The following is a 26,612-nucleotide window of genomic DNA, read 5'->3' as shown; positions in this document are numbered from 1 at the left end:
AGACTTCGTATTGATTGAGTTTGTGTCTTAGGAAACCTAACTGCTTTGCCAATGTGTGCTTTAACACTTTTTCGTGATTCTGCTTGGACGTAGATTGCAACAGAATGTCTGGAATTGTCTGAGCAAGGAGGTTAAAGAAAGAGTGATTCTTTAACCTCCTTGGTCTGAGGAAACATTTTGTTTGTCACATGGCGCTCAGATGATTACCTACAGTAGATCGGTACTCATGATAGTCTCCAGGCGAAACTAACCGGTTCTGCCATGAAGGTGTGAACATATTATTTATGGCCATTTCACGCACAGATCTTCTTAATCTTCAAACTTTGCGTGCCTTTTCTGCACGTCTTATTCTTTCGTAAACCATTCTTAAAGTTCTTCAATTTCGTCAAATCTTGCTCTGATTTTTTAAATCCCTTCAGTAATTACATATCAAGATTTGCGGACTAATTGAATGCATCGGTACACCCTGTAATTATTGCAGTGATTTAACTTATGCGTAGCCTCGAGGGGAAGCTTTGGTTCTATTGTTCCTGTAAGTAATGGTATGGACAGAGGCTTTCTCTCTGAGCCCCAATCATTCACAGATGGTGTTTTGTGAGTTTCCACGGCTTTCACAGTCTACCAGGCCAGCATTCTTTGCTTTCTATACTATATCCTGAATAAATCGCTAGAGATTGTGTGAACACAGGGTACCTTTTATGCATGTACGGTGGTTATATGTTCATATTTTCATGTACTTCTTTGTTGCTCCATTTATAACCACTTGTGTGTATGGATGATTAGAAAGCGATGTACGAAAGTCGCTGTACTTTTGTTCTGTCAATAGATATTATCAGTTCAGTTCAGATATTATACAGTGCTCAGAGTACCTCATAAGTGACTGGATATTTTCAACATACTCGCCATACTAGTGACAGTGCATGAGCTGCAGGTGCCAATGTTGTACCATGTTGCCAATTTCCTCTGGCTATTTTTTTCCATCGGCACTCGTGGTTTACTTTAAGAAAAAGTCACTATAAAAATATACCAATTTGACGCGAGATGAAACGCCAGATGTACGTTTGATATACTACCACACGGTTCCCCGCCGCCATTAGCTGTCAATCAGACACCACAGCCTCCAGCGTAGCCACAGAAAATGGCGGGAAAAATCCTCTTCAGAGAATGCACCTTTTGTTCCTTCACGCATGCCCTAAAGGGGCACGGTACTGGACGTTAAGAATGATAAGAACGTTTGGATTGAATAAAAGGAGAACGTTTGAAAGGGGAACAGCCGTGGTATCAAGATTTCAAGAAGGTCAATGAAGGTCAACAAGATACAAGTCGTACCCCTCTCATCTACTACACTGAAAGCGACGACCCTTATCAGCAAATGTTTAAGACCTATGATCACACTATAAGGGGTTTGGCATACTCTACAACCTTTACAACAAGTGCTGCTACTGTATTTCTCTAAGCTTAATGCTTGTTTTATAAAACATCGGCCCAGCTGCTTTGTTGTTGAGATAACAATGTGTAAGTGACTGTGAAAATGACGGCCTTTTCACTCTAGCGCAAGTGTCATGTCATAAATGAGTGTGCTGTTGCTCTCAAACATATGGCATATCTTGAAATGTCCTTTTAGCGTGATATAAAGTGTAAACAAAGAGTAATGGCGGTATACAATACAAGATATGACCCTTTTATGTTTTCTGAACTATGACCCTTGAACTATTTTGTTCACTTGAAAAGAGAAAATTCTTTAATGTTCATCTCTGTTTACAAATCTTAAGGTGTGTTACCGTAGACTTCATTATAGTAGATCATTAACTCTTGTTAACTTAAGTCTCTGTACATCGTTTCTAAAAACTAGGTTATTTTCGTGGTAGAAAATGAGCGAGGGCAAAGTTCAAAACAGAAATATTTAGGACATGACAATACTTGATCAACTGCTAGGGACGCATGGCGGCTGCCTGTGGGATACATGTGCTGTTCGAAAGGTATTTGAAGTGTATACACAAAATATACCAGGTAAATACACTCTAAAATATAACTTGTATTTGTAGCTTGAACTATCGAAGGCGTAATGCTATGCTTTTTTGAGGAAAGTATACAATGGTGACTGATGTTTATAGAATATCTGACAATAGTCTGACCTTACGGAGAGGTATATCATGCTAATTGTATTGTGACGAATTGTCACCGAAATGTATTGTCAAAAATCCAATATTTAGTCTAGTAATTTAACAGTGTGAGGAAGTCAAATCAGAGGTTTTTCATAGACTGGAGCCACTTCACAATGATAGTTGCATTTTCTTGAAGTAATCAGAATTTTATGTTTGTGTGTCAGAAATGGGCAGTTTCTACGTCGACAAGCAGCGGTTTCCTGACATGAGCGGGAAGAAAATAAAGGCTGTTGTGTTGGGAAACGCCGGGGTGGGAAAGACTTGTCTCATCCGGCGGTTTGCAGACGACTTTTACACCGACGGCGCGAAAAGCACTGTGGGAACGGACATGTTGGTGAAGAACGTTGAAATTGACGGCCAGGAGGTGACTGTGGAACTCTGGGATACAGGCGGACAGGAGAGGTTCTGGAGCCTGCGGACGCCATTTTACCGTGAGACGGATGTCTGTATACTCAGTTTTGCTGTGGACGATGAAAACAGCTTTAAGGTGAGTGATGTGGAAGGTTATTGTATCATAACCGACCCTTCCGCTGCAGTAAGTCAAAAAACCGCGCCGCGGGAGGCCCATTGCTGAACTTGGCCCGATTAAAGTTTTTCCAACCACTACCTACTCAACAAATATCAAATTAAAAAGTTGCTTGACAGACAGACAGATGCACACACAGGCGAAGACAATGACCAATCGAAAGCGAAATGCCTAAAACATACGATGGGATTACGAAATCGAACCACATCATTGAAATGATGGACTTGTCAAACTGAGACAACAGAGGATTCGGAGTAGTTTTCTGTTATTCACACAAGGCTAAATCCTTATAAAGTGCATTCCTATCGTAACATTTCACTCAAAGAATACGGTTGAAAATAAAATTTAAGTTTACAGTAGTCTTTCAGGTTGTGACAAGCACACTCATTTTTTGAGCCACTCTGTTTCGACGTTAACAGTGGCACAGTAGAAATACAAAAAGTCTAAACGTCAACAGATTTAGATAGCAGCATTTGAGATACTTTAAGCAGAGGAGACGTTCCGGTTTCTTTTCTACTCCTCTTTTTCACAAACTTGATGCATACGTATGCAAGGACAATGCATAATGTACATGTACTGTCCTTGATGCGTGGAACGGGAAACTCGAGTGCTACACAGAGGCCATAGACAGCTGCTTTTTCCGCAAAGTATCAAATGGATTATTTTTAACAGCCGGGACAAAAATAATTGGTGTTAATTTGCACAGCCTTCTCATATGGTCTGCATAATTGCTTTGCAGAAACTTGATGCCTGGAAGGACGAATTCGAGTTCTACGCTGACGTCATAGACGCCTCTTCGTTTCCGTACGCTGTCATAGCAACCAAAGCTGACGTCACCGACCGTGCCGTGTCCGAGCAAGCTGCGCAGGCGTGGTGCAAGGCAAACTGGGACATGCCCTACTTCGAGACCAGCGCCAAGAACGGCCAAAACGTGGACAAGACGCTGACGAGAATAGCGAAGATGGCATGTAGAAGGAAATGGAAGAGTAATCAGCGAAAAACAGTAACCACTGCCAGTCATGATAGTTATAGGAAAGAGATACAGCCGAGGGGAGTACAGCTGTCACTCATGTCTCCCCTGGATTCTCATTGGGACATGGTCAGCGTTGATGAGATTAACTCACACAGCGATAGAGTACAACTAGGCCGTAAACCGACTGTCCAAAACGACCAGTGTTGTTAATGTGGTCCTTTTGGGCGATTTAGGCACATTTAGGCACTAAAGGAACTTGACTTTGCATGTTGTATACAACTTTTACAAAACATTACCGATGCTTTAAATGACAAGTATGTAATCTATGTACATTAGGGGTGGGCATCGGTACAGTGTACCGGTACAAAAACGTTTTTTCTTATTGGACCGGTCCAGAAAAACCGGACCTGAACAAAATCGGTGAACCGGATGTTGGACTTATTGGAAAATGAACAGATTATATGTTCAGGCATTCACACGTTTTGGGGCTTACCAGTCGAAGAAAATAGCAAGAGCGAAGTAGAGGTAGTTAGCCTTGTAGGATTTAAAATGCCAGTAGGAGTCGACTACTACATCAAACAAATTACTTTGTAGTGAAATGGACTATTGTTTTGAGCATCGTCCATTCAAAAGTGATCACATACTGAATCAGGTCCAGGTTCAGGTCCAGACCTGGACCTGATCCTCTAGACCTGAACCGGACCTGGACCTGAAATTTCTGTACCGGTACCCACCCCTAATGTACATGCATTTACTTCTTCGCCTACCGTTAAGAGGAGTGTATTGACATTGTTGGTAGGCTATTCAATTTTTACGTTTGGAGAGCATCTTTGCTGTTGATATTCCAATTTCATTTAGCACATACGCAGTAAAACATCATGGATGTTGGTATTGATTGATAATAAAACATTGAATTTGTTTACAGATGTATCTATCGTCTATTGAATAAGATTTGTTGGCTGCGAGAAAGAGAGTGGACTAGAGATGGAAAAGAAAAGGGAGAGAAAGGGGCAGGAAAGGGGTAGAGAGAGATTCTGTTGGTATTCATTTCAAGCGACGCCGGGCGGAACTGACAAAAACTGCAGGTTGATCGATAAGAACTGAATGACAAACACCACCCGTTCTATGAATTAGAGAGATTATCATCAAGGCCTTAAGTAGTAAACAAATACACCATAAGACATTATGTTACAGAATTACAATATTTATTAAACAATAAATATCAAAATACCATACAGATATTCCGTACATTATCTAAACATGATCATAAGTAGGCACCCTTGTAGGTAACTTGTATAAAATGATATAAAAGTCCGATTGATCAGAAAGCAAAATTTTCTGAACATATGTTCCTATCAGTTCATTAATTGATTAACAATAATATTTTAAACTGACAACTTTTTCAAATGATCTTCTTAATAATCTAAATATCTATTTATAGTTTTTGTTCATATCAATGATACAGATATATATTGGTGACAAATGTATCGAAATTGAACTTTTTATCAGTTATAGATACATCATAATATATCGTGCAATAAGTCTTCTGAATCATTATTTTCTAAATCAATGATAATCCTATAATCCGTTTACAATGACAAGATAAAAAGCTGTTTTGTTCTGCTTTTGCTGTTCATTCAGAAGGCGAAAGACAATTTGTTAGTTTTAGGGCTATAATGTCGTTATAGCGTGAGCAATGTTAGTACCATTTTAAACAAGGATACCTTCAAAGTTTAGCAGTATACATCCTTCAATGCACATTTCACTAATGACAAACGTATTACAAGTACAATTCTTTGTGGGTAATGTATTAACGTTACAACAGATACAGTCTGGAACCATCGGTGATGAGAATGTTTGAAAAAATTTCTGCCCCTTGCAAATATTTGGCTTAACACTGTTCGGGGGTTTCCAGTATATCTGAGGTGACGTAAATTCGCCACACTCGTAGGCGTGGTGATTTTCAAGCAAAGATCTTAACAGATTTTGGGAGGAAGAGCCGCTACCCTATCCTAACTTGACCCTTGCCCTAATCGCTAGCCCTAAACCTAAACCTACCCCCAACCTAACCCTAACTTTGCGCATGCGCCCTACCTAACGTTTCAGAAATCTGGCGGAGTAGGCTTCACACCGGCGGCAGGTATCGACTTCCGACCGGGCACTTTTGACCCAATCCTGACGTCACACATCCCATAGATCAATGCGTGTCAAGAAAGTTGCTCTGAATCGTTATGAAGGCCACGCGCGCGGCCAAAAGTTCGGTTAGCCTATGTTCTTTCGTGCTGGCTAAAGGTATAAACCCATTTTTGGCAGAACAATATAAATCATCGCATGAAAGCTCATCTGTGTTGATGTAGTACATATTAAAGATTTTCCACTGTCTTACAACACCAAAAATAGCTTACCTCGAATTTTCAGTCGCACTTCCGTCGACCTTCTTCAGGAGTGACGATTCAGTTACTCTGATCACGTGACTTAGAGACATGTGATTCGAGTAAGGAATCATAAATGCCACATCAGCGGACTCTCAACCGAGACGGGGGCCGATTTCGTCTGCCAGGCATTTATGATTCGTTACTCGAATCACGTGTCTCTAAGTCACGTGATCAGAGTAACTGAATCGTCACTCCTGAAGAAGGTCGACGGAAGTGCGACTGAAAATTCGAGGTAAGCTAATTTGGTGTTGTAAGACAGTGGAAATTCTTCAAAATATAAATCATCGATTATTTCCAAAACTAGTCGCTCCTCTTTGACATAAAACTATTACAATGTTGCAACAATGAAATGTGAATATGATCACACAATACCATTACTATGCACTCAAATGAATCTTATAACGTAAGTGATCACTTTACTCTTATAACATCTAAACATAAACACGTCACGTTTCATAACAAAGATATGCTGGAAGTTCCAGAACCCCCGAAATTCTGTAATCCTGCACATTTGACTTTCCTCAGAACCAACTACTTTCAGGGGTGCGCTTATGAAGGCAGTTCAGTTCTCTTTGATTCCCTTCCTTTGTATTGGAACTGTGTTGTATAATAAACACATTATATAAAGCACTCGGGTGCTTTTATCACAAACTTCAAACACTTTCTCTTTTACATGCCCTAGGGTGGTGTAAGTTGTGCAAATGGAGACACTTGAAATCAAAGCGGCCATCCGTGCCAGTGTCCCACCTACATAAACTGTTTTGAGACTACGTTACATAAACACTGCGCCAAGGTTTATTCTTTAGATCTACCAAAAGTGAGTCTAAGAGCAGCCTTCCTAATGTGCTTTTAGTGAGCAGGTTTTTATCCTGAGTCTCCTGACGTTTCTGACCTAGGGAGAAGAGATGCTGCTATAGTCCTATTCATGCATTCCGTAACGTTGGCCTCCGTGCCTTACTGCATGGTGATCGTTGAGTAAAAGAAGAGGGCCATCATTGAAAAATCTGTATATACAGGACCCTGAAGAAAGCCCTTAATTCAACTGTTTCCATCAACACACCTTTAACTATTTGTGCACCTGTAAAAGAGAAACTGTTTGGATTTCAGGGATGAAACGAACCATGTTTCCTACAACGATACACGTCATTGTGCGTGTTGATTTTTAGTTTCATGTAGGGACTCAAAATTGGCCAGAAGTAATATTTTTTAACTACACTCGATTGCAAGGTGTATTTTTACTGAGTTTCCTACGCTTCCATCGTTACGAATTGTGGTCTGCACATTTTGTCAACAGTAGTCTGGATTTGTCTCTGCATATATCATAAACACATACTAATGTAGAACATACGACAAGATTTTACAAATATTAGAATCAAGTCAAAGCATATCATATGAAGACGCAACATCTTTTGGTAAGGAATCACACAAGTATTTAACTCTACAGATCGCAATATACGCCAGAAAGCAATTAACACAAGACACATGATCAACCATCTACAATAGCAAACGCACAATCAAATAAAATTCCACTTCACTGCGCCTCCTTAACCAACTGCCATTGCGACGTACCACAAGGCACGGAACTAGGACCGTCACTTTTTTTAAGCCCTCTTATAGCTAGTAGGTAGTAGTAAACTACTCCGTCCGTGCCAACAATTCCTACAAATACCTACAAGCACACAGTACGACTGTACGTACGAATATGCTGACGACCTGTCCTTTGAGAAAAAATGACAAAATCGCCACTCGTTGACGTCGACGTTCTAGCTCAGTGTAGACCTCAATATCTAATTAGGAATGTGTACCTTATCACCAGGTACGGGTACAGGTACCGGTACAGGCAGTCTGTACACTGGTTTGGGTACATTTCAGGTTACCTGTTGTCTTCAATGAATAAAAGTATGTTAACTTAGATTTCTGGCATTCTGTATGTTTCGTGAGGTTCTCAAATAGAATACTAAGTATGGTGTTGATTTTCGTAACAAAATAAGTCAAACTGAAAGAGCTACATAGTCGAGTGTAAGTCTGTACCAAAATGATTTCCGCGGTACCGGTACCGGTACTGTACCAATAATGGGTACCGGTACACATCCCTACTTTGAATCCTTCAAAATGTAAAGTACTTCTTATGCATTTTGATCGTCATTCACCACCGGATCACAAAAGGACCTACACAACTGGACGTAGTCGGTGCTGCATGGAACTTGTACGTCCTTTTACGAATCAAACTTGAGCGGACTAGTCCCTTCAGGTCGCAATAACTGTTGTTAATGGCAGCGGAAGATTCTACATGTTACAACAACACGGTACGAATAAGCACCCTACAGTCACGAAATAAATTTAGTACAAGTTAGGTTTCGTGCGAACAGCATATGTGCATGCCGTGCATGGTATCCGAGTGGCAATGACCGTTACAGAATCCAAGTCAATCGAGAGGATCCAGAAAAGGGCATCACCCTTCGCATTACGACTCTGCCCTGACGTCTCCACAATCACCGCTACTAAAAAGGCATGTCATTTTGAGCTATCATATGCAAAACCCTACTGAATCCCAGTCGATCGAGAGGGTCCAGAAAAGGGCTTGTAGGATCATGCTTGGCCATATTTTCCCCAGTTATGACTCAGCCCTGAAGTAAGTCTCCACTATCACCACTACTAAGTAGACATGAGCTATGCAGATCATTATTGAATCACCGGACTTCAGAAACTGGCTCCAACCGCGCCATGAAGACGACGGTGAGAAATCAACTAGAAGCTCACAAAGCTTGCACCGTAAGATTCACAAGGAACCTCAGATTCTGCATATGACCACATACGAGGGGCGTTCAATTAGTAATAACTCCTGCTGTGGACTCATTTCCCAAAGCAGGAGATTACTGTAAAACTTGGCACAGTTATTAGTCTTTTTCTTCATAGGAACCACCCATAGTTATGCATTTCTCCCACCGTTTGATGCAGCTCTGGACACCGTTTTTGTAGTACACCCCAAGTTGGTCCTCCAACAGATGCCTCATCAATGGCAGAAGAGGAACGACCAGGTCTGGGAGCTGTTTCCACAGACTTCCGGCCATGTTTGAATTCAGGATGCCAGCGTTTTACAAGGTCATATGATGGGGCATCATCACAAGTTTTTTTTTTTTTTTTTTCATTTCATCAAAAGTCTCCATTGGTGTGTGTCCTTTCAAATACAAAAACCGGATCACCGCGCGGCACTCAACTGGCTCCATTTCACACCTGGTCCATTTCACACCTAACTCAGTTCAAACACCAGTAAATCAGAAACGACAATTAGTTCAGAGCTTTTTTTTGGAACATAAACTATAGAGATATGAATGATTACACATGCAAAATTTCATCTAGATCAGACAACTGGAAGTGGGTCAGAGTTATTACGTATTGAACGCCCCTCGTGCCTGGGACTGACTGTTCTTGAATGCAAGTCGACCGAGAGGGTCCAGCAACGGGCTTGTAAGATCATGCTTGGTCATACGATGAGAAATTAACTAGAAGCTCACAAAGCTTGGACCGTAAGATTCACAAAAATCCCTATTCTGCATATAACGTTATGACCTCAAAACTGAATACTGGACTCCACAACTGCGCAGAGAACTAGTCTTAAGACTCTTGATACACTCATTGAATCGTGTAGTATTCTGCCTAATAAGTTATGCTGTATTGGTGAACATGTTATATAATATATGTATCCGCGAATTTTAGAAAATGACAAATTATCTGATTTGGGTAAGCTACTTTCAACCTTCTCTAATACATCAAAACTCGATTTAGAATTAGACCTCAATGTTGTGGGAATTTGCAACTGTGGTGCCATGGGTGAATAAACAATCCGTAAGGTAATAATATAAACTAGAGTTTGGCGACCTCATACCTCCATGAAAATTTAGAGCTTTTGTAAATTTCATGCAAATGACTAAGACATTAACATAATTTATGCATGTTGTTCATCATTGACAAACGTACACATGTCACAATTATAAAATTCCCATTATTAATCATAAAGCGGTTTTGCGATTTTTACATAAATTATGCAAATAAGTTCCTCATTACCATATTTAGTATCTGCTTATATTCCACCTATCATAATTAACATGTGTTACATTTATTGAAGTCCAGTTATTGAAAACAATGGAATTATACAATTTCCTCATTAATTATGCAAATTAAGTCCTCATTTGCATAACATGTATATCATTATGAACATCTTTGCCTAAGGTACCCGCATGCCTAATATGATGACAATCCGTTAATCCTTTCTGCAGTTATCCTCTTTGGAATGTCTTAACAAAAATGCCCCTGCAGTTCCTAAATTGAATGTTAGGGGCCTGAAACTTGCTCCACTTTGTCATGACACTGTAAGCTATCTACCACCCAAATTTCAAGACCATATAACGTCTAAGACAAGAGATACATAGAAAAAACTGCTATGATTGAATGTTGTCATTAATTATGCAAATTTGCTCCTATTTTGCATAATTAGTATTTCATCTTGTACAACATTGCCCAAGGTACCTACATACCAAAAATCATGAAAATCCGTTGTTCCCTTCTTGAGTTATCCTCGTCAGAAGTTTTTGACAAAAATGCCCCTGCTATCCCAAAACTAGACGCTAGGGGGCCCAAACTTATGTCACTTCTTCCTGAGCACAAGAGCTATCTAATACTCAAAAATCGTGACCATAGCATGTTCAGAACACCAAGATAGCAAAACCGGAAGTTGCGCTGCAGTACCAAGGGAAGCCGCTAGGGGGCCCAAAATCTAATCATTTCCAGCTTTCATCACACCCTACCAACACACCAAGTATCAAACCAATCCACCCAGCCGTTCTTGAGTTATCTTGTTTACACACAGACAGACAGACACACAGACACACAGACAAACGCGGGGTAAAATATAACCTCCATGAAATTTCATGGAGGTAATAAAATCTGTATTGTCAGTTTTCACTATGTTGAAACATAGTAGATACCTTACTATGTGTTGAAACATAGTAGATTATATCAAAGAATCTGTATTGTCCGTTTTAACGATGTTGAAACATAGTAGATACCTGTCCCTTTGCATAAAAGACGACGGACATACTAGTCATACTATAGTCCTCCCCAGGATCGGACCTCACGTGACCTTACGTCATCAACCAGTCGACACTATCAGGAAGCTCTTGATGATGATGGCTTCTCCCTATACTTTTTTAAAGATTTTGTTTCTTCCCTCAACAATTGTGTCTCATCAACATATATTAACCCTCATCCTACTAGGGTAGGTGTTTGGCACTACATTTGTATTGGTTATGAGATGAGGCAGCAGGGAGGTAGGTTAATACATTTCTCATGCAGCGGCCATGATAGATCGGAGACTAGGTCAATAAGGCGGACAAAACTTATTTCTAAAATCAGCTCCCATTTTGTTTCCCCCCAAACCACACATATTTTCACAATATAAGATCAAATGATAAATATCATAACTAGTGTTATGCACCGAAAGATGTAGCAATATAGAGTAGCGTAGACTGATACCATAGTCCTTTAAGAGATGCAAAAAGAAACATAATAATGCAAATATTTGACCAACCTCCTTGATTTGGCGGACATGAAGCCATTCTCTTATTGGTCGATTTTTTTTATTTCCCTGCTATCATTGGTTGAACTGCTTATTATGATGGACAGTCTTTTGTTTGCCTCATTGACCTCGTTTTAGATCTATCATGGTCGTCGCGTGACAAAGGTGTTCCCAGCAGCATTAACAAAACACCTTAGTAGGATCACATGTCACTACCAATGCAAAGATCAAATGAATTCTCCCCAACTCTTTTGATATATATATACAGTAGAAGCCGCTTAATTGCACGGCCTATTTGCCAGTGAATTTCGTGCAATTACCCGGCTGGTGCAATAATAATGATAATCTTTATTGCATATTCATGCCCGAGGGCTAAATGCACAAAGGGACCACATATGGTCTTATGGATGCAGAGGAAAAAAGAAACTAGTGCGAAGTTATCTTGCAGGACCAAGCCGGTTTGGGATTTGGGGATTCCGTGCTTTTAATCCGTTGTGCAATTAACTGGGTTCTACTGTATATATATTTGTTCAGCCGCTCTCTTCACACAGCTGACTATAAAAGTACTTTGGTTTACAAGGTTATAATTAACCAATCATGTCATCATGTCTATGATATACTAATTGGCGACCCAGATAGCGCATGATTGATCTAAAATTGAACATGACTTGACATTTTCCTTGATCGAGGAGCGCAATATCAGGCACTAGAAAACGCTGTGATCAGTAGCGCTATTCTCTTCATGTAGCTGTAAATAGATTAGTCTATGAATATATTTTACAGAGAATCAATTTCAAAGCTGTCTTCCTCCGAGATAAAAACGTGTCCGACAAAATCTAAATTTCCAACAGCGCTGATGAAAAAGTACGCTGTACTGTATTTACAGTATATACAAATCTGATGAACAACCTGCAAAAAACTAAATCTGCTTTTTTTTTCAAGAAGTCATCAGAAATGACGTCATTAGAATCTAGAAGTCATATTTCTTCTGAAGCCAGGCACAGATTCTGAAAACTACATCAGTAAAGTTTCTCAAAACGTCGATGTAGCGAAGCTTACAACAATCGCTACTCCTCTACTAGTCGTGAGACCAGGAGACACTATGTACAGTATATACAGTAGTTAGTATTCCAATCTACAAGCAAAAGATTTTCCCCAAAAGAAACGCGAGTAAACTATGGTTTAAATCGTTAGGCATCAAAGGCTTTCGACCTTTTCCGGCAGAATGTTTGCCTTATGAGTGGGTGCAGCTGGGACTCGAACTCGCAACCTTCTGTTCCAGAGCCGCTTACGCACTTGACTTTAAGTAGCCACGTGCTCAATCATCACTAACTCTATCATTGCGATCTTATTATATCTATCAATATTTTGAAGCTAGTCTGATATCTCAAGCTAAACTAGAATAAAGAAATATATCAGTATCAATTATGGTTTGTGTATGTCTGTCCGTGTGTGTGTGTACATGTGTGTGATTTGTCTGTTTGTGTGTGTGTGTGTGTGTGTATGTGTGTGTGTGTGATGTGTATAGATTTTTACAAGATATGTACATAATGGCAATGTTTTATATTAATGCGCCAGATATTCCCTTTCTTGTTTCTCTTGCCAATTTCGTCCTTTCCGCCTAAGAAAAAGATCCAGGCATCAATACCGAAGAAGCTAAGGACTTGAAGAGGATTATTTTATGATTTAGCTCCAAACAGATATCGGGAGGATAGATCGTAATCTTCCCTTTTCTCACAACCGATCCGCGCAATATCTATCCTCCACCATACACTTATTCCCCCATGCAGAGCCTCGCCCATGGCTTATATACCTCGGCAAGGCTCTGCTAAACCGGATTGAGGCTTCCGCTTTTGTGGGCGTGACTTACTGTCAGCCAATCAGAGAATGACCTGACTGTTGTTAGGTAAAGTCGATTCTCTGATTGGCTTATACCAGCCGGTTAAAACCTCAGTCCGGTTTACTTACGCGAGACTCTGCGTAAGAAAATGCCAAACACAGTGATTGTTTAGATCCACCTATATCTGCTTGGAGGTTGAAGAGGAACGCGCTCATGCAGAGGATTGCATGTCTTTACTAGTCGAACTCGCTTTCTGGGTGGACTGGCACGCCGCCTCGGTAGACTGGCCGGCCTTGTCGGTCACGTTGAACGCCTTCTTGCCGCTTGGCCCCGGCAGCTCCAGCTGGTCGTTGACGGGGACCACGGCGTTAACCTTGAAGCACCTTGGGAACGCCTTCTTGAAGTTCTTGCGGAAGTCTTCCCCCATGAAGCTGTAGACGATGGGGTTGATCGACGAGTTGGCGTAGCTGAGGCAGAGGGCAACGATCTTTGGAAAGGACAAGAAAAAAGTTACGATTACACTAACAGCAGAGTTGTCGTCCCAGGCTTGAAATGTTCCGGCAAAGCTGGTGTGTTACGGTAATGGCGTTTATAGCGACAGAACAATGTGCGTGTAATGAAAGGCACATATACAGACACAGATACAGATTCGGAGGAATGTACAAACATACTGGTACAAATAAAAATGCAGATAAATACAGAAATGCAACAACTGAGACACAGACACAGATCAGACATAGTCACAAATACAGATACACATATCAACACAAATACGAACGCAGATATAGACACAAATGCATACACAAATACAGCTTTAGGTACAGGTACAGGCACGGGCAAGACAAACACAGTACAGATACATAGACAGGCTCAGAAATAGATACAAAGACATAGACAGACACAGATACAGACCTTGATGTAGTGAATGGTCGGAGTCATTGGTGACTTCGGGTCCAGGCAGCGCCAGAGGTTGAGGATGTGGTTGGGCAGCCAGGACAGTGTGAAGAGCAGCACGACCGTGGCCACCATGAGCGCCACTTTGCGCTTCTGCTTGGCCTGGTGCGCCTGGATGACGGCGTTGTTGGCCTCCGGCTGGACGGCTGGCCGGCACACGCGGCGGAGGATCAGGATGTACGATGTGGCGCTGACCATCAACGGGATGACGTAGCTCACCAGCACGGAGTAGATCTGTAAGGACACATGACAGGATTGACAGGTGTCTCTCAAGCTTTACAGGTATTTGCTGTCGCGAATTGATACCTACTTTTAGTACCAGACACTTATGCTAGTGCCTCCATGGCGGCTAACTATCCTGTTTGGTTATATTTGGGTCAGGCAGGGCCCCGGATTTCTTTTAATTCAGGGTTAAAATCAACCCTGGACCCGGCGACAAACAGACGCCGTAACCTACCCGTGAGAACGCCGAGGGGTACCACTGGCTATATAGAAACATTAATCAAACACATGACATCTAGATACTAAGCTATACAATATGCCAGTACCCTTGGGCCGTTGTTTAACATATACAGGTGATTGGTCTAACATGAGAGAATGGACCCGGCAAACAAACAACACATATAATTACTTCCACTGAGAACAAAGGTATTCGATCAAACAAGCTCACCATGAAGGCTTGTGCGGCTTCCAGGCTTGGGAACATCCGTCTGCAGTATATCTGTGGCCCGTACCAGTACCCCTTCACTTCCGTCTGGTATACGGCCACAGGGATGGACGCAAGGAACGACACTGATATGAAGGCAACAATTTTGTTTGTTTATTGAACTTTCCATATCAAATGGAGGGAGAGACAAAACAGGTGACAGGTCACATCTACAAGTTGTCTCCCCGAAAGAAACAAAACACACATTCAAGTAAATAATAAGATACAAAATGGTATCTATTTTTTGGTACAGAATTTTCTTTGTTAAAACAGTAAAAGCGTCCTTTCTTTATTTTTTCTTTGTAATATTTTGTTCTTTATACATTTCCTTCTATAGTGAAAAGCCTTTATGTATCCGAATCTGCATAATACACAGAAGTTAGGTCAAAGTCCCTTGACGAACTGTTCATTATACGGCAAACAGAAAAGCAGCATGTAACGTTATGTGATGTGATGTACACCAAATATGGTTCGCTTTAACGGTTTTGTTTTGGAGGATAACAACCTGCTGGGTGTTTGCAAACCACTTCTTCTTGACATCAAAAGCTATGTAGCCTAAGAATATCAAGATCGTAGCATGTCAAGGACAAAAGATACAAGTAACTAAATGGTCTGCTGCAATACAAGGGGGACTATAATAATAGTTAATTGCAAATTCTTGCCCAATGGCTAATTCTGGTTAACATGAAAGAGGACTTTGAGAGAGACTTGAGACTGTATTTGAAAATCCATTAGTGACGTGCCCTAGGGCACGCCACTAATCTTCCTGGACTTCATGACAAAACAAAGACGTACATACAAAATATGTACATACATGTCAATTATTGCCATTAATATGTCTACTTTAGTCTACTAGGTTCGACTTTTTTTCCTGAGACAGTGTGAGGCGAATGATCTCACCTTTTCTATGATCAACCGTGACATTTGCCTTCGTCCGCCTACAGAATGCATATGCCAACACAACCCATCACGTAGATATGATGTTGCTTCTTAAGTTCTTACTGGCCAAGATATCCGTAAAAAAACACCGAAAACAGTACCTCCATTTTCATTTGAGGTACAAATTTGTCGTTCCCTAGTACAGTTATCCTCCTTAGAACATTTTGACAAAACCGCTCCTGCAGTTCCAGAGCAACCTTCTAAGAGACCCAAACATAAACCACGAATTTCTTAAGTCCCAGGCACGAATTTCTTAAGACAGGTCGCCAGCAAAAATCAAGACCATGGCACATTCAGGTCAAAAGATACAAAAGGTGGAATTTCTGCAACAGTACCAATGTCACATACCAGGGGGCCCAAAATTGACCCTGACCTTCGTGTTCTACCCACATACCAAATATCATCGTAATCCGTCCAGAGGTTCTTGAGTTATAATGACTACAACAAATACGGAAACACAGACAGACAGACAGACAGACACACCCAAAACTATATTTCCATTTTTTATGGAGATAATTAGTATTGCCTAGACTAGTAGAGAGTAATGGAGGTAGGCAGTGAGCTCAGCAGCAAAGCGCCCCCACGACCACCCCCCGGTCAAGAAAACGGTAAGCGGCCAGCCGTAATTAGTCTTACCCAGCCAGATGACGGCACTGACAATCTTGGCCTTGCCCTTGGTGCGGTAGACAAGTGAGCTGACCGGGTGCACGATAGCCAAGTAGCGGTCAAAGCTCAGGGCAGCCAGGGTCAGACAGGTCGCTTGAAGGGTCACCTAGAAGATTGATGTAACACCATTAGCTCTACTGCGATCCAACACGAAAGAATTGAAACATTAACGTTGCTATATATACATATATCTATATGTTCAGCATGTTCTAGATAGCAGCATGATAGCTACAAACATGCTTGAAGATTACTCATGCTTCGTGTGAGATTATTCTAGCCCACACGCCGTGCCAAAAGCATCACGCTGTGATCATTGACTCCTTCGTAAGTATGTGCGTACTTTATGCCAGACAAGAAAAGAAGGCAAAGCACAGTTAGAACTACAAAGTTACATATTTCCGAGATCATCAACCAAGGATGATCAGTATCTAAGATTTGATTCTAGACCGTAAGGCGTTTCTATTGAGTGGAACTCTTTGTCGTCAAATACATCTTTGCAAAATAGCCAAAAGGCGTTAGACAGCCGTAAGAGCTGGGAAGCCTGTCTGATCATAGAGAAACAGCAAATGTGCCCTTGCAAAGCTGGTATAAGGTGCGTCAGGAAAGCCGAAAGGCAGCTACCCGTGTTCATATAGACCCTGTCACATTAATCTTTTAGTAGAGATTTGCGACTACAATATGGGTATTCTTGGAACGGCCATAATACGCCATACAGAACTCTGTTTTGTGAAAGATGGTCGTGGGGAGTTCATTGTCGGCGCTCGGTTCTGTTACAGATCGGCTATTTTTCCATCTGTCGATGAAAGGTACACTTTTTCAACTACCATCAGAGCCTCGTTTTCACCTAACTCACTAACTTTCCCGCCTTATTGTACTCTCGCGAGAGCAGATTTCACAATGGCGTCGGCGTTTTGAAAGGGGTCTATTGACCTCAGCAAGCGAAAGGATTGAGTCAGCGGTCACTACGGAGGATGGTACTATTGACCGCACCGTTACACAAACTTGTACACGTACAGGGGAACGTACCAGCATAAAGTAGTTGACGAACTTGCACATGAAAAGCCCGTAGTGCCAGCTCGTCGTGGCGAAGACTGCCGCGGAGAACGGCACACAGCAGACCAGGAAGGCGATATCGGCGATGGCCAGGTTCACGATGTAGTAGTTGGTCACTGATTTCATCTGCTGATATCTGAAACAATGTAAAATATATATGATCATGCCGATGATATGGAAAGTCCCAGGTAGACAAGTAATGACGAACAGGAAAGAAAACGAATTCCTAATATCACCGAAGGCTTACCAGGACAAAGTATGTACTTGTTTATCATAACACTGGCACTGACAAATGCAATGTGCTAGGAAGCCAGAATCTAACATCTGTTAAGATATTCCTCTATCGCGACAGCTGTTCTGTACATTAAACAACACAACCCCATGGCCATATCTGCTTGAAGATAAGCTAATTACCAAACCCCGAAACCACTTGGCCTGTTCCACAACACCGGGAATATAGGGGTGATTTCTAAAATTATTCCATTGATTGTAAAAACAGCTACCAATGATAATTTTAAAAAAAGAAGTGCATCATCGTAAACCACCTCTGAACTATACTTCCTACCACTCAGGTGTAGGTCACTCACTTCCTACCAACACCCACATACATAACAAAATGACGCATCAAAATCAATAACGTGTTACACGGAGTCAAAAACGAAACGGTCTTATCCAGACATATCCAATAACTGGGTTACAACTCAGTAGCCAAAAAAGGGTTACAGAACACAGTTCGAGGTGTTGTTTTAAAACTACCCAGAGAAGATTCCCCTACTGTATTGTCTTTCTGACAGTCTGCCTTTCAAGCCGACCTTTATTAATTTCTGATGATTGACTCCAATTTAGATTAAAGCGATGACCTGCTGCATCGTAAGCTTTCATGCAATCACTCGTATCCGTCTCACTGTATTTTTTAGACTTGCGCTCCTAGGAATACGTTTATTCGTTTAATTGGCACCTTTCAAACACAGGAAGCCACACCAATATCCTGCTTACTCGTCGATTATTGACAGAGGCTTTGTACCGATTATTTGATCGCATGGTTGCCTATTTTGACCTACTTGTCAATAAGACTTTTCTGCACTATTGACATCGTTTTGATGGCCATTCCCATTTTTCAAATATGACTTGTGTATTACTTGCAAAAAATCAATCAACGTTTTTTTACTACAGTTTTTTTTACTATAAAGAAACAATACTTCTTCTCAGAGAAATAAACAATATGAAAAATATGGAAAAATGTATCTGAAACTTTCAAGCCCGCAATATACAGCTTTCAACTGGATCTCCATTACCATCTGTGCTAGAAAAAAAATGAACGATGAAAACGGCCGCACAATTCTGTATTTCCTATCAACTGCAGGTGAAATGCTCGGAACACAGTTTGGTACAATACTGTACTCTCCTAGCAGATGTTGGTGGGGAAAATCTTATACTAGTCTTTTTCTGTCACTATCAAGAAAAGGGTCACGATTTTCCCAATCAACCTCTGCTTGGAGAGTAACAACACTGTGCATTTGTCGCCCAATGTATAGTTTTGATATGCCATTATTCTTGTACTGACAGTACGTTTTCACGTAGTAGTGAAAGCACTCATTGTACATTTCGCCGTACAAAGCGACAATAATCGATCACTCGAGTAATGTATGGATAATTTGAAGCAGAAAGGGCCGTAGGAAATGTCTTGGAGGTGCATTGTACGTGTCAATCATAACACTGTACATAGGAAAGGTAAGTGATCTTGGTCCAGTTTTAGCTCACTGAAGATCTTCCACTGGTCGTGACAGAGAGGACAAACGCTATATACAGTATCTACAGGTTCATTGTACCGGGGAAGTTCCCCTAGCTCTTTTCGACAAGTGCAATAAACAGTGGGCCACGGCTTAACGTCCCGTCCTAAGGACTGAGCCCTCCCCGGTAGCGTACATATGTCGGGTGAGCGGCACAGCCGGAATCGAACTCACGGCTACTAGTTTGGTTTGGTTTGGTTTGGTCTAGTTTGGTTTGGTTTGGTTTGGTTTTACAGATCTCCATTAGTGACTGATTCTCAATTCTTCTTGGAGTCCGGGGGATTTGTAGAGAATCACTCATTCTAGACGGAAGGATTTTGCACCATCGCACACCGCACCATCGCACGTGTAGGGGTTCTTTAACGTGCCTGGGGTATGGCTCTCCCCAGACACGGGACCTCCGAAGCTAAGTACTCATTTTCACCTGAGTAAAGTGACAAAAGTCGTGTTAAGTGCCTTTCCCAAGGGCATAAGATCGGTAGCACGGCAGTCGGATTCGAACCCGAGACCTCTCGGTCCCGAGCCGAACACACTGCCACTGCGCTACGCGGTCCCACAAGTTCCAGAGGCAGGGGACTACGCACGCTACCTATGCACGCTACATAGCAGCTACGTGGTCTATTCAGAATGGGGGACTACTCTTTATTCTACAGTGAACGTTATTGTTTTTTGCAGCTTGCAACACTCGATGAGAATGATTGCTGGAACAATGAGCGCATCGGCGTTATCAAATGATTCCGGACGCGTATGTAAGATGGAAGATCATGGTCCCCGGCCCTCACAATGATAATGGGGAAAGGGGAAGCTAGAATAAGGAGTATAGATTATTTATCCGCAATTCAGCTTCTAGTCCAGCCTGTAACTGTGGGTGTCGATGTGAAAGTGTTGTACATTTTTGTTATACTGCCCTACATATCAACAATACAGAATTTTAATTTTAAATATTTTCGGCAATCTACAGAACCTGCTAGGCAATACTCTTGACTTCAATAGTTTATCCGAATCACCCCGTATCCATCTACTATTAAGGGGTTTACCTTTCCTGTCACATTCTACAAACTGCAGTATCTTACAGTTAACCCAGTTATATATTGTACATACGAAACGTTTTGCAACTACCTTGTAACCTGACTTATATGTAAATAGCTGTGAACTGTTTGTTTTGATATTGTCATTTATTTGTTCTTGTCAGTTATCCTTTTTTTAGAGGTGATGTGAATATTAGCGTACTGCTAGAGTGTATTACCTCTCTGTCCTGTTTTGTACTTTGATGTTGAATGAATAAAAAAAAATAAAAAATAAGGGTACCGCGTAGTACGTAACATATCGCAAAATTGCTTATCGTCCAACACACAGACCGGACAGACAACTTATTCAAACACACAATCAAACTTTTTTTTGACAACACATAATGAAACAGAAATAGAATACACAAAACGTTAACCACGACTCGAAATGTAAATGATAAATACTACAATGGAAAATACAAAATAGATAAAGCAAGACGTGAATGTAAGTACTAAGTAGTATCAATTACACAATGGAAAAAAACTGTCTTGTTTATTGTGACTTACTTGCACACGACAAAGATGACAAGTGCGTTGCCGGCGATGCCGATAGCGCAGATGATGGCGAAGACAGTAGGGACGGCGTACGCTTCGGGCCCGAGGTCTGGCTCCCCGACCAATGCCTCAACGCCGCTCTTCAGCGAGAGGCTTCCAGCAAAGTCATCCACAGCAGAGGTGTTGGAGACCTCCGTGGGAGGTATGGTCGTGTCAGGGATCAGCTCCGACGGTAGGACGTCGTCCATCCCGAGGAGAGATCCGTTCCTAAAGAGGGCGGACATCTTCTCTCTGGATCCTCTTGTTACATGTCTGAAACATTTGAGAGTAAAACGAACTTTAAACCTTCAGAATCTCGCCTTCTTTGTCATCACAGGTTTCATAATCAATCTCCAGGTCAAACAGTTCCGTTGGAGTGTGTTGATATTTTGTATACCGAAGAATATTACGTTGTAAGATGGGAAAGGCCGCACCAACCTTCTCTCAAACGGGACTGCAGACGATATCGACTCCCAACAACCTTTGACCCATTTCTGACGTCACACGTGAATATCTGAGTCACGTGCCCTTGACGTTTGGGTACCGGGTCAGAGGACTTCATGCGAAAATTCCGGTAAATAAAATCTTTGAATTGGAGATCAGTTGTTTTTTTTTATAATATGTTGCAGCAACGCAGGTGAACTTTCATGTTCAATCTTACAAGACTGCAGCATCGCTGAACATTTTTTTTGAACGTGGGCATGTTTTTTTTATATTCATGCGTCTATTAGTTGGTGAAGGTGTCGATTTTTGCACTGGCAATGGCGATCGGAAAAGGCACCATCGAAACAAGTGTGCTCGGTGATTCAACTATCTGTACTGTCCGACACAAAAGTTTCTTCTAGTTAGTTTAACTTACCAACTAACTTTTTGCCGTGGTAGTAGAGTGCCTATAGCTATAAGCACAATCTGCCTAATTACCATTTATTACTATCTGCTTTCATGTTCAGCCTATTCAAACGAGTTGTACGTAGGTGATTACCTACCATGAGAGCAACAGAACTCATTATATCATTCTTATGACAGGATACATGTACAGGGGATTTACGTTCTTCCGCCAATCTGATGGTTGTAAAGTGGGTTCATTATATACTTCTTGTCATGTGTAATGAGCTCTCGAAGTCATTATCACTAGAACGTGCAAGTGCATGCGCACACGGTTAGAATCATCACGACACGAAAACTGATAATTAAGCACGCTTATTGCTTAAACCTAACATAAAGGTGACGTTTATGCACAGTTCACGCTTCCGCGGGTGACGCAAGCTGTATAGTAAGTTTGCTTGATCACGGCACCACTGCGTTTTACATGTACCTTGCTTGTCAATTTTCGGCCGTTTTCAGCCATACAGTAAATCGTACATCATCATACTGTAAATCGTACAAAGCAGCTTAAAATATAAGCAAACATACATACATACATACAAACAGACGCTACTCAAAATATAACCTTCTCGGCGAAGGTCAACATATGCCACTCATAGTAAAAACTAATATATATATATATATATATATGTGTGTGTGTGTATATATATATAAATATATATATCAGAAAACGTATACTAATGTCATAGAATATTCCAATATTAATGTTAAAGAAGATGAGAAAGAACAAAACTGAATAATCTGTTGTTCGGTATACCATATTCTGTTTGTTCAGTCATACGTCCAACCTTCGTGAATACTTAGATTTCATAATAAAAACGTTTTGGGACCAACTTTTTTATTCGCAAGCACGTATCAGTTGGGCTCCGAGAGGATGGCATTCATATAAGAGGGTCCGAATGGGGGGGTCTTGGTAACACTTAACGGTGAATTCAGGGAGCGCTGTAACGCTTAACGGTAAATTCAGGAGATCTAAGCAATGTGGCCTATACTGCAATGAAAACAGATCTGCCGGCGTAAGCGATGGCAAGGCAGCATCTGGTCGGTGGCCGACTGGATACTGTTTGGCCCGTGGACACTGCACTGGTAGATCTGCTGAAAATTGCAAATTTCCGGTCCGCCAGGTCTTTGCTCCGTAGGGTAGTGCGTTTTCATGGAGTATGGTTAGGATTAGCAAGGAGGCTATACATAATCTCATTGGGATTGGGGATAGAGTTGGGTTAGGGATAGACAGGGATAGGGTTACGGTGACTGTTCGGGTTAAAGTTGGCCTTTACAAAATCCGTTGAGACGTTAGCTTAAACCTTATCACGACCCCATATGCATGTGTGTGACGCAAAGTTCTTTCCCCTCAGGTATACAGGAAACCTAGTGTTACCAAAATGAAAACAAATCTGCAGTGGGCATCACTTGAAGACAGGAGGAAAATGTCCAGAATTTGCATGATGTACAAAATGACCAATAAGCTGGTGGACGTGCCGACTGATAATTATATGATTATATCATACCAGCTCAAAAAAGAACAAGAAACAGCCATGACTTCAAGTACCAGAGTTACCAACCTAGGCTAGGATTGATGTGTTCAAAAATTCGTATTTTCCCAGAACTATCGTAGAGTGGAATTTGTTATCACCAAGCACAGTAGGGGCATCTTCTCTGGATAGCTTTAAAGAACGCTTGCAGATAGATGTGCTAAAGTTAGGTGTGACAGGTTGTTCGGTGTAATATAACCAGCTGCTGCCGCGCCGTATGCCTGCGAAGCTGGTGTGTTGCGCCGAACGGCGATTATACCGGCTATATAGATACAGATACAGATACAGAAACCCCCAAGCAGTGCTTGGGCAAATTTTGGCATGGGCAAAAATTTCTCTTCACACCACCACACCACCAAGTCATGCCTCAAGCGAATGGATTTTAAACACGTTTCATCAACCCTTTGAGAATGGAGGTATTGTAACCAATCTGTGTGCGTGTTTGTTTGTCTGTCTTGGTGTGTGTTCGCAAAACAAGGCTAAGCAGGAAAATTATCAAGAGGTCCACTAAGTCTTGTTTGCAGTTCCAATTGCTCCGTGATCCGTGAATGCTTTAGAATGTCTAAGAACGTTTAAAAAAAATCACTTAACGCACTACAGTTGGATGAAATTCCATCGGTTGCATTAAAACTGATTGGTGGCCTTTTTACCAAGACAAGGATACCATATGCTCTAGAAACAATTTTCATCACAAGCTGCGGTACCGATAGCCTGGTTACCAAACCCCAGCCCGATCTCAAGTATCTATCGTGCACGGGTATGGTATCCAGGCTACGGTACCGAATGCTTGTCCGCTATTGCCAAAGGATGCCGACAGAAAAAACAAAACAAAAATTGCCCAACGAATATCATAGATATAGATTTTTTTACGTTTGGGGTGTTTTCTTTTTTTTTTAATCATACTTCTACATGATGCACATCATAGCCCAATTATGAAATCAAACAGAAATCCAATGTAAATTGCTGTATGCTCACTCAACGATCGCCGTCTATTTAACAGGAGGTCTGAGCATAAACCAGCAAATAGTGCAGAATTGATAAACCCACACGTGGCGGATGTCTAGTAAAGCCACACATAGTAGATAACTAACTAGTAAGCCCACACATAGTCATTGGATACTAAAATGTAGCTGGTAAACCCATACATATATAGTGCATAACTGGTAACTTGAACTCGCACATAGCCAATATCTGGTAGTGCCCCCCATTACACGTAGCTTCCCATTCCCAAACATTCCCAACCTTACCCTAACTACGGTTGGAAGACGGTTGGACACATGTTTGAAACAGTCGGGAGTTTACGGGATGTCTACAACCGGTTAACCAGAACGTGTGCCAACTACCCCCGACCTTCACACAACCGTCACACAACCAAAAACACACAAAAAACATAGAAGTCGTACTGAAGCTAGCGATGGCCGCGCCCCAATTTGATCTCTCAGTGATATCTAAAACATAGATGTATGCACCATGTTTATTGAAAATGAGAATGGCCGCCGTTTTAAAGAACGCTGTTTTTTTTTTTCATTTTAGTTCGTGAGAGGGTTGGCAGGCATTCACACTGGGGGAAAGGGTATCGGATGTAGCCATATTCGAGCAGGGATATTTGCGTATTTGTAACAAATGCTAGCGAATGCAAACGGATTCAAATTGGATCCCTAAAATATCCGAAATTTGGATTTTTGGGATCCGGAATGAAAAGACTCAAACATATCCCAAAATGGGATTTTCCACGGATGCGAAGTCGTTTTTTTTAGGGATTTCTTTGAATACCTGGAATGATCGGATCGCAAAGAATCCCCAAACGGTATTTCCCTCGGATGCGAAGTCGTTTTTCAAAGGATTTCTTCGAATACCTGGAATGAACGGGTCCCAAAACGGCCTTTGCCACGGATGCGAAGTCGTTTTTATAGGATTTTCCTCGTATATTTGTCATGGTCGGATCCTAAGAAATCCCAATGCGGCATTTGCCGCGGATGCGAAGTCGTTTTTTTAGGGATTTCTTCGTATGATCAGATCATAAAGAATCCAAAACGGGATTTTCTGCAGATACAAAGTCACTTTATTGAATTTTCCGCACATTTGACAAATCACAATATCATGTGTGCCCAATTACTTCCTTATAAAAGTCTAACACGATTTGAAATAGAAAAGAATGCACAGAATAATCTTATTCTAAACCAGTCCTGAGAAGAACTAAACGACGTAATGTCATCGAGGCCGAATCCTGTCTGCCACATGATATGTATACAGATACAATATTGCAACAAGAATGGGTTATACCAGGTATGTACAGAGAGTCCCTGTTATCTAATAATGTTAAGGGAAAGTTGAATCCTTTAACCGCCAATATCACATGACTTCTTATACTTCCAAATAGAATATAGGATCAAACGTGAATACAATTTGACTTTTATGTAAAGCTGACATGGGAGTCTGTGGTTAATCTTGCTTCTACGAATATCTGTTTCTATTACAAATCAAAGTCTTCGCGATGTCCAACTCTAAGGAATTTCCACATCCGGCTACAGGATACAGATAGTGAATCCAGCTTGTAAAGTACAACTAACATGACTTATAGTATCAGTATGTAGTACAGCTTCTCGCAACAGCACAAAGTCTCCTTTCTACTAGTGACAGTGCTTCGCTTCTTTTCAGGCTAGTTACGCCCTGATCCCTCCCAGCTCAATTCCTTCTGTGCCCTTCCTGTAGTCCAGTGTTCTCCCAGCTGTTGACACGGCCAGAGAATGTCGACCCGCCTTCTGAAAAAGAGAAAGAATAATCCCATCAAATTTTGAGATAGCTAAAGCATCCATGTTTGATGGATGCGTCCATCAAAGTAATTAGGGTGTATATGAAAAGAAATGGTGAATGGCTTGTTATACAACAGGAACAAATGCATCTGATTGTGGTATCGCCATTATCACCGTTACATTCCGCATTATCATACCAAAAAAGTCCCCCGGGAGGGC

General features: G+C 41.3%; 2 protein-coding genes across 3 annotated transcripts; one reads left to right on the top strand and one right to left on the bottom strand.

The window, feature by feature from the left end:
* Window positions 1-1,860: 1,860 nt before the first annotated feature.
* Window positions 1,861-4,592, top strand: LOC118425145 (ras-related protein Rab-9A-like). 2 transcript variants are annotated; one of them, XM_035833967.1, is made up of 3 exons: window positions 1,861-2,010; window positions 2,330-2,652; window positions 3,431-4,592. In XM_035833967.1, exons 1-3 carry the CDS (start codon window positions 1,911-1,913, stop codon window positions 3,872-3,874), a joined length of 867 nt encoding a protein of 288 aa, XP_035689860.1. In that variant the 5' UTR covers window positions 1,861-1,910; the 3' UTR covers window positions 3,875-4,592. The 2 variants fall into 2 exon arrangements, with proteins under 2 accessions (XP_035689860.1, XP_035689861.1); XM_035833968.1 differs by having other exon boundaries at window positions 1,888-1,979.
* A 7,518-nt stretch (window positions 4,593-12,110) lies between these two features.
* On the bottom strand, window positions 12,111-22,404 carry LOC118423762 (G-protein coupled receptor 54-like). Its single transcript, XM_035831973.1, has 6 exons — window positions 21,197-22,404; window positions 17,806-17,968; window positions 16,750-16,885; window positions 15,139-15,260; window positions 14,427-14,702; window positions 12,111-14,001 (listed from the first exon to the last, which is right to left on the bottom strand). Exons 1-6 carry the CDS (start codon window positions 21,466-21,468, stop codon window positions 13,726-13,728), a joined length of 1,245 nt encoding a protein of 414 aa, XP_035687866.1. The 5' UTR covers window positions 21,469-22,404; the 3' UTR covers window positions 12,111-13,725.
* Window positions 22,405-26,612: the final 4,208 nt, after the last annotated feature.

This window comes from Branchiostoma floridae, chromosome 10 (genome assembly GCF_000003815.2).
Source record: "Branchiostoma floridae strain S238N-H82 chromosome 10, Bfl_VNyyK, whole genome shotgun sequence".
Classification (NCBI taxonomy): domain Eukaryota; kingdom Metazoa; phylum Chordata; class Leptocardii; order Amphioxiformes; family Branchiostomatidae; genus Branchiostoma; species Branchiostoma floridae.
The sequence above is the reverse complement of the archived record's forward strand: the minus strand, read 5'-3'. Positions and strand labels throughout refer to the sequence as shown.